Consider the following 8,304-nt stretch of genomic DNA (forward strand, 5'->3'; position numbering starts at 1 on the left):
AAAAAAAAAAAAAAAAAAAAAAAAAAAAAAAAAAAAAAAACCAGAAGTGTCTCCCTCCGCTGGCGCCAACCACCAATCTATGTTGAGATGAAGTCCTTACCTTTCTGCCCCAAAGGGGTTTCACTTTTGGGAATGTCTGTGAAGAAGATGGCAGCCCCCTGGCCTGTGAGTGTACTCCTGATAAGAAGAGCCTTTCACCACACGGCAAGGCTTCTTTATGCCCCAGACAGAGCAGAGGAGGAACGTTGAGGTTTCTGTGATGCTGGATACAGTACATGGCTGCAAGACCTGAAGGAAGGGAGGAATAAAGGGAAGGAGGAGGGCATCAAGGAGTCCAATATCTGGTACAATGTGGAGCAGGTACCAGACGGGGCAGGGAAAGGCCTCAGATTCCACTGTCCTCACAAAGACCAGATGCTTATGCCTGGTTCAAGACATGGGTCACAGGAACGGAAATGGGTTTCCCACATACCAACCACTGCGAGGGCAATGGCAGGGAAGGGCACAGGCTAAAAGCAATGAGGTCCCTAAGGTAACAGGTAAGCCCTTGTTAGCCTGGGATACTGTCTCCTATTGCCAGCCTTTGGACTCAGTGGAGGAACCAGTTGAAAAGGAGGGTAAAAGGCATTGCAATAAGTGAGCAACAAGACCACAAACTCCTCTGTGTTACCTACATCCCACCAAGAGTGAACACAGAGTTATGACTGTACCTGACACGTATTCCAGTCTGTGTGGTTCAGTCCTTCATCTTCCTCCCTAGCTTCTGATGGCAGCAGACTCCAGCCATTCCATTGTCTGTCATTCATAGCCCAACCCATTTAGTGGCTGAAGAAAAGTCAGATATACTCTATGTCCACATATACTTTCCTGCCACAGGGCTTCACTAGCTGGCAGGTTCCCCACAGCCCTCAGTTCCTTTTCATCCCTTCTTATCAGTTGGAGTCAATTGGAGGGTGGGCAGGGATAAATGGTTTACAGAATGGGGATGCAAGATGGGGAGACTCCACCAGACCCTAGGAGGAAAATGGCAACTTTCTCCACTTTTTAAGAGAGGCAGTCTCCTTGAGGTCTCAGAAGATCTTTCAGGTCAACACAGGAAACATTTCCAAGGCTCAGCTGTAGGTGTTCACCTTTTCTGTCTGTGGTAGGTAGGGGAGATGTTCAAGCTGAGAACAATATGTTCCAGATACAGGCCAAGTCTGTTCCTGCAAAGTTTGAAGCAAACTTGGCCTTGGGATTTCATGGATAGGATGAAGGGTGTCATGGCAGGACAGGGCCTGGCATGAGGCAATAGCAAGCAGAGCAAGGACACAACAGTGGCAGCTGTGTACAGACACAGGATGTCAGCTTCAAACAATGCAATAGCAGGGAAATCTTGGGCATGGTTCTGATCGAAGCTACCTCCAACTTTAGCCTCCAGGACAGAGACTGTGTACATGCAGCAACCCAGAGAAAGATTCTAGTGGGTCCAAGACCAGGCACATCCATAGAAGGTTGGAGTTTTTTGGTTTGGCTCCAATGAGGAAAATAGACATTTGAGTATTTCAGAATCCCACTCCACAATAAGGCAACCAAAAAAAAAAAAAAAAATTCCAAAAACAAAAAATCCAAGGGGAGAGGATAAGACATCGCTCTCTGTGGATTAGTTGGGGGGTTTCTGATTTTTTGTTTTTTAATGGTTGATTTTTTTTTTTTTTTTTCATTTTCCCAGGGATGAAAACTTCAGAGGGAAATCAAATAAAAATCATATTTCCTAGTCTTTCCTGGTATGAGCAGCATCTCTGTGGGCTGGGGAGTAAAGTATGTAGGGAGAGGGGAGTGAGGAGAGGCTATAATCTTCCCCTAATCCCCAGTTTTAGATCCTTTGATTTCCTTCTCTCAGAAGATGGCAGAAGGGCATGGTTGGAACAGCAGGGAGAGAACATGCTGATGATAAACCCTGGAAAATCCAGGTACTGATTCTCCTGAGGCCCAAGGATACCACCAGAGCCTTCCATGGGATGCTGCTGGGCAATGGGCTTGCTGGGTCTTTTTGTGGGCTGTGTATTTGGCTGGAGGGGGAGCAGGAAGACATTAGGTGTAGGGACAAGGGTTGCAGCCTAGTGGCTATATATATATATATATGGATTTTAAATATTAATATATAATATATAGTTACAGATAACTATATAATATATATTATATATCTATATATAATATATAGATTTGAAATACCTATATATATCTATATATTAAAATCTATATATTTAAACAAATTATTAAATTTAAATATATTTAATATATTAATTATAACATATATATTAGATGTATATAAATATCCCCCTTTCTCTCTCCGCCTTAGAAGAAGCTAGGATGTAAAGAATCATGGAGATGAGAGGGAAGGGGATGTGGAGGCTCCTGACCAGGGTACTCTGATAGCCCAAATAGGGTACACATTGCTGCTCAGTACAAAGGCCCATCCTAATAACTCCAGGCCTGTCCTTTTTTTGTCACTTGTCCTGGGACTGAGCACCTCCATGGACTTTTGTCTACCCCATCCCTTTCCCTGCCTCAAGCCCCAGGGCTAAGGGGCTTTTTTGTTTTGTTTTGATGATGCAAAGGCAGACTTGCTTATAATGAATAATGTGCCAGATGAAGTGGCTCACAGTGGTAGTCCCAGCTACTTGGGAGTCTGAGGCAGGATTCCTTGAGCTGAGGAATTCCAAGTGCAGTGAGCTATGATCACATCACTGCATTCCAGCCTGGGTTATTCAGCAAGACACTGTCTCAAATAAAGTTTAAAAAGTTCTTTTTTCAAATCTGTGTGGTCACTTTTGTATTTCCTTAAGACTCTCCTTTTTTCACACTAAAGTTAGTCATTTCAAGTCTATCTTGTTAATCCTCTTTTTTTACTCCTTTTATTTCCATTGTTGCCTTTTTTTTTTTTTTTTTTTTTCAGAGACAAGATCTCAAACTTTTGGTCTCAAAATCCTCTAGCCTTGGCCTCCAAAAGTGCTGGGATTACAGGCATGAGCCACCACGCCCAGCTTCCATTGTTTGTTGCTCTTGTTTTCATTGGTCATACTTCTGGTTTCAAGGTGTTTGGTTAATTTTCATTGTGAAGCTGCTTGTGCATTTTTGGGGGAATATTTTAGTTGTGGCAATTTGTTGAGGTGTAAAATGAAGCTTGTTTTCCATAGATGACTTGTGTTTGTTTCTACCAGGTGCTCAGGGGCACAAAACCAGTCTGGAATGTGTCTAAATTAAATTCTCAGCTTGTATGTTTGAATCTCTATGGTAGGAATACCAGGAACAAGTAAGCATCAAGAATGGCTTATAGTCCAAGCCTTAGTAGTGGAATCTATACTGCTTAGAACCCAGCTTCAGAGTTGACTTTGATTTGCATTCACCTGTGATGGATTTGTGTGTTTATTTCCAGTTCACCCTCCTACCCCAAAGTGACAGATTTTGGTCTAATTTCTCACATTCACCTAAAAAGATTTCTTTTCAGGCTCTACACCGTGATCAGTTTCCATATAACACCCTTAAAATGAAAGTTAAGGCTTGGGTAAAAGCCAGCTGTAGTGCTTGGGGTTTAACACGCGCCAAGTCCCTGAATTCTTTACTTTCTTAGACTCTCTTCGTTGTTTTTAAGAATTCGGAAAATATTATTCAGGCTTTTAAGTTATCCATCCAGGTACCAAGCTTGCCACACACTATGGAAAACGTTATCTCGTAATCCATGATTTCATGTTTAGGAGGGCATGAGGTCATTAGAAATTCTAAATTCATTCCCCTTGTACACAATGATCACCCACCACCACTCCATCTCAGCCACCACTTGACTCCAAACCTAGCTTCATCCATCTCACAATTTTCTTGTCAGAAGTATTGTTCCTTTCCTTCTAGCCACTCCCTCCCAGTTCCCTCCCCTCTTTCCGAGATCCTTTTCCTCCCACAATCATCCATTTCCAAAGCAGTGAAAACCTTTTGTCATCATCCTACCTTGTGCAGGAGAAGCTACATCCTTCCAGAAAGGGGTTTTCTTTCCCCTTCTACCTTCTCCAGTCCTCGGTACTCAGGGGCATCTAAAAAAGGGTAAATTGTACTGCAAATGGGGCCTCAGTCCTGCGGTAAGTTGCCTATCTGCAGTCAGACACTTTAATGATTGACTATTTGGTTTCTCCCCTTACCTACAGGACTTTTAAGCTAACAGCTGCCAAAAGAAGACTATAAATTAAATGGCTTTCTGAAAAAGACAGTTCCCAAAAGAATTTTAAAGTGTCTCAGAAGCTACCTCTCTCTTCCCACCACCCCCGCCCCCCCGCACCTCAGCACCTAGGATACATCTTTCCCTCCCCGGCTAGCCTAAGCTGACACAGAAACTGCCCCAACTGCAAAGCAAGCAAACAAGAAATCTTTTTAATAGTTCCGTGTTCAGCTCACATTGTCTTCAGCCTTTACTTGCAGTTATTACGTATCTGCATGGTAAAAATTTTACAAGAAAATGGGTGGTGGTGGAGAAAGCTCCAAACAGAAGTTGTCAGAGCGTGCTCTTTTGTGTTCAGGGCGGTCTGTCACCACACCGAGTCTCGGATCAACATCACGATCAACTTGGAAATCTCCACACGGAAACGAAAGGGCTGTACATTTACGATACTGTCAGTTTATGCTAGTGTTGTGTCATACTAATGAGCTAATGATCTACTGCGTGCTCACAGTGAACATTTCTAGTAGCTATCGTTATTCCCCATAGTATCTATTTCCTCTGCAGTGCCATTGGAAATATGGTGCTGAAAAATCGAAGAATCCCCCTTTTGAAGTGAAAGGATTACAACTCATTTATTGAAAACATGCGTGGCTCTTAAAAGAGCCTTTGGGGTTAGGTGTTAAGACGCTTACTTGGCAAAGTTACTTGGAGCTGGTGTACTTGGTGACGGCCTTAGTACCCTCGGACACCGCGTGCTTGGCCAGCTCCCCCGGCAGCAGCAGGCGCACGGCCGTCTGGATCTCCCTGGAGGTGATGGTCGAGCGCTTGTTGTAATGCGCCAGGCGGGAAGCCTCGCCCGCGATGCGCTCGAAGATGTCGTTGACGAAGGAGTTCATGATGCCCATGGCCTTGGAGGAGATGCCGGTGTCGGGGTGGACCTGCTTCAGCACCTTGTACACGTACACGGAGTAGCTCTCCTTGCGGCTGCGCTTGCGCTTCTTGCCGTCCTTCTTCTGCGCCTTGGTCACCGCCTTCTTGGAGCCCTTTTTCGGGGCGGGAGCGGACTTGGTAGGTTCAGGCATTGCAGCATTAGTTGCAATACTATTGCAGACACCTGGAAAAACAATCGTTCCCACTGATGCCCCATTCATTTATAGATGCGGTATTCAAATGAGGTTAATCAGATTTCGTTTATGATTGGATTAATTTAAGTGTGTCGTCACAAATGCCAATATAAACTACCCTTAAAGTTCTACGTTTTCATTGGCTATTTCGTTACTTTACTTTTACCCAATCAGAAGGCCTATACTAGACTACCCGAGGCTACTATAAATAGACCTCTTCAGTCAAGACAGCCGTGCGCTTCGCGTAGAGCAGTTGTTTTGGAGAGCTTTTTTTTTTTGAATGTATCATTGTGTCAGCGCTTACACTGAAACTACTCAATAGATTAGGAGAGCTCACATTCTCTCCCTCACTCCTGTAACAAATTATGGGAGTCGCTGCATACAGAATACTTGCTAATTGGGACGTCCCCCGAAGCCTGGCAGCAAGCCATTTAAACAAACACCACATTAAGGAACAAATCTTTTCTGTAGTGACAGCTTCTTATCGTTCTGTTACAGTGGTCTCCCCAAGCATTTGACATACAGCGCTTAGGCAATTGTGTCTGTAACTGCACAATTGTGTCCCGAGACATACGCTTCTGCAGGGAGTGTAATACGTAGTAGTAGTACGTGTTCTATTCATTTTTCAGAGCGCTGGAGACCCAGTAAACAAGCCCGAAAAACGCTGACTTTTTTTACCCATGGTATTATCTACCGGCCACGTCCTGCTAGGGATGCCGAGATGGCATGCACTCGAGAACCCGAGAGCGCAATAACGCGATGACGCCACCACTCGAGCTTGGACGACAGAATGCTACAGACCTAGCATACTGAAAGACTTTAAATCCTCTCTCCCGGCTATCTTCCCGGGAGACCCGCCCCTCCTTGGCGTCGTCTTTCTCCCAGCCACGCCCCCTAGGAGTGCAACAGCTCTTTTACTGAGATGGGTGGGTGGCTCTGAAAAGAGCCTTTGGGTTGTGTTGATCTTCTAAGCAGTTGGCCAAAGTAACTTCTTACTTTTTCTTGGCTGCCGCCTTCTTTGGCTTGGCTGCCTTGGGCTTGGCGGTCTTTGGTTTAGCCGCCTTGGGTTTCACTGCTTTGGCCTTCGCTGGGCTCTTAGGCGCCTTTTTTGGCTTGGCTGCTTTCGCCTTTTTCGGGCTTTTCGCTTTTTTGGCTCCAGCAGCTGCAGCCGGCTTCTTCGCCTTCTTTGGGGTCTTCTTGGCGCTCTTCTTAGGGGTGGCTGCCCCCGTCGCCTTCTTAGGCTTCTTCGCCGCTCCTGTGGGCTTTTTGGCCTTGGCCGCCCCTGCCTTTCTAGCCTTAGGCTTGGCTTCCCCAGAAGCCGCCTTCTTGTTGAGTTTGAAGGAACCCGAAGCGCCGGTGCCCTTGGTCTGTACCAGGGTGCCCTTGCTCACCAGGCTCTTGAGACCTAGCTTGATGCGGCTGTTGTTCTTCTCCACGTCATAGCCAGCTGCTGCCAGCGCTTTCTTGAGAGCGGCCAAAGACACGCCGCTGCGCTCCTTGGAGGCGGCGACAGCCTTGGTAATGAGCTCGGACACCGGGGGCCCAGAAGCTTTGCGCTTAGCCGCACCTGCGGACTTGCGGGCCTTCTTCTTGACGGGTGTCTTCTCGGCAGGGGCCGGAGCAGCAGGCGCGGCAGGCGCAGTCTCAGACATGTTGAAGGCAGGCGTGAGGGAGAGCAATTCGAGCCGGAAGCAGAGGCACTGGCCGGGACTCGGGCCGCGGCGCTGCGCCCGCCCGTTTATATAGGGCGGAGCTGCGCCGTGATTGGTGCGCTGTCCAGCCCGCCTCGCTGGCAGCCGCAGAGTGTCCTCTCGGATCCTGAGTTGTGTTTGTTACACCTCAAAAAAAGCCAAAAATATAAAAATTGTCTACACCGAACTGCCGGATTTTTCTCAGATAATGATCCCCGAAGCCTCAGGTTTCACGCAGATCTCAAATTATGAGGAAAGCACAAAGCCTTGTGCCAAAAACTTGCAATATTTCCCACCGTGCTTGGCAAATTTCAACTCAGAGAAACAAAACTTTCTATTTTCTTCGTAAATTATAAACCGATCTTTAACTGTGGAGTTTTCTGACCTCTCAAATATGATTCTCCAAGTGGTTAGCTTCTTATATGTCCAAAAAGCATGCCACTGGCATTAAGATTTTTATTACAAATCTGCACTTAAGTGAGGGAAGTAACACAGGCTCCTCGGAGAGTCCTGCCTATTGAGCCGAGGGCATTTGAGTTCATCAAACTGATTTAGTTTAATGCCAAACAAATTATTGCCCATATGGGATTAAGTTTTGGACCCCTGGGACATCATTCTATGCAGCCATGGTTTTACTTCTGTCCGATACACCTGAGTTTTTAAACAATTCTTTTGGATAATTCTTTCCCTTTCTGCTCCCAAGGGTTGGGGGCGGGGCTGTTGCTTCTCTCTTCCTCTGGACAACTGCTCCATGGATTGAGATACCTTGAATTCAGGGTATTTGGGAACGAAGGGAAGTCCAAAATATACTCAGGGTACAGAGATGAAATATGATTAATTTTTAAATGTGATGTTCATAAAGTCACTGGAAGTGGTGGTGCACTTTAAAGAATTTGTCTGCAGCCTTGCTGAATGCTTTCGGCATATGCTTCAGAACCAAATTGCAATAAAGTATTTTAGAGCTGAAATTCAAGCGTTAATGATAAGGGAAAATAAATAAGAAGAGTAGATTGAAAAAGATCTTCTCCCATTATTAGAGAAACCCAGTCCCTATTATTACTGAATAGTTGAGGAATGACTAGTGCACTCACCATGCATGGTGTCAATTCCCCTGAAGACTGGGTCCCAGTGTTTCCCAGAGTGCCATAGAAAGAAAAATAAGTGACATGTACTAATTAAATGATAAGTTAAAATATCGATCTCAGAAGCAGAGCTTTGAGAGTCTATCTAAGCCACTATAAATGATTGCCTTCTGAAAACATCCTTTGAACAATGTGTGAAAGAGTGAATTTCTTTAGGT

General features: G+C 45.4%; 2 protein-coding genes across 3 annotated transcripts; both read right to left on the minus strand.

Annotated features, from left to right (window-relative positions):
* Positions 1–2,574: 2,574 nt before the first annotated feature.
* Positions 2,575–5,286, minus strand: LOC116543189 (histone H2B type 1-M). Of its 2 annotated transcripts, none has more exons than XM_032268596.1 (2): positions 4,882–5,286; positions 2,575–4,067 (listed from the first exon to the last, which is right to left on the minus strand). In XM_032268596.1, the coding sequence occupies exon 1, from the start codon at positions 5,269–5,271 to the stop codon at positions 4,891–4,893; it is 381 nt and encodes a 126-aa protein (XP_032124487.1). In that variant the 5' UTR covers positions 5,272–5,286; the 3' UTR covers positions 2,575–4,067; positions 4,882–4,890. The 2 variants fall into 2 exon arrangements, with proteins under 2 accessions (XP_032124487.1, XP_032124486.1); XM_032268595.1 differs by lacking the exon at positions 2,575–4,067 and adding an exon at positions 4,377–4,622.
* Positions 5,287–6,248: 962 nt separating this feature from the next.
* On the minus strand, positions 6,249–7,043 carry H1-4 (H1.4 linker histone, cluster member). The gene has a single exon (XM_032268592.1). The coding sequence runs from the start codon at positions 6,963–6,965 to the stop codon at positions 6,306–6,308; it is 660 nt and encodes a 219-aa protein (XP_032124483.1). The 5' UTR covers positions 6,966–7,043; the 3' UTR covers positions 6,249–6,305.
* Between the last annotated feature and the right edge of the window lie 1,261 nt (positions 7,044–8,304).

Source organism: Sapajus apella, unplaced genomic scaffold (assembly GCF_009761245.1).
Source record: "Sapajus apella isolate SASKATOON/1434 unplaced genomic scaffold, GSC_monkey_1.0 scaffold184, whole genome shotgun sequence".
NCBI lineage: Eukaryota > Metazoa > Chordata > Mammalia > Primates > Cebidae > Sapajus > Sapajus apella.

Excerpts from the sequence above, each read along its gene's own strand:
- H1-4 (XM_032268592.1), bottom strand. The coding sequence starts at position 6,965 with ATGTCTGAGACTGCGCCTGCCGCGCCTGCTGCTCCGGCCCCTGCCGAG.
- LOC116543189 (XM_032268596.1), bottom strand. The coding sequence starts at position 5,271 with ATGCCTGAACCTACCAAGTCCGCTCCCGCCCCGAAAAAGGGCTCCAAG.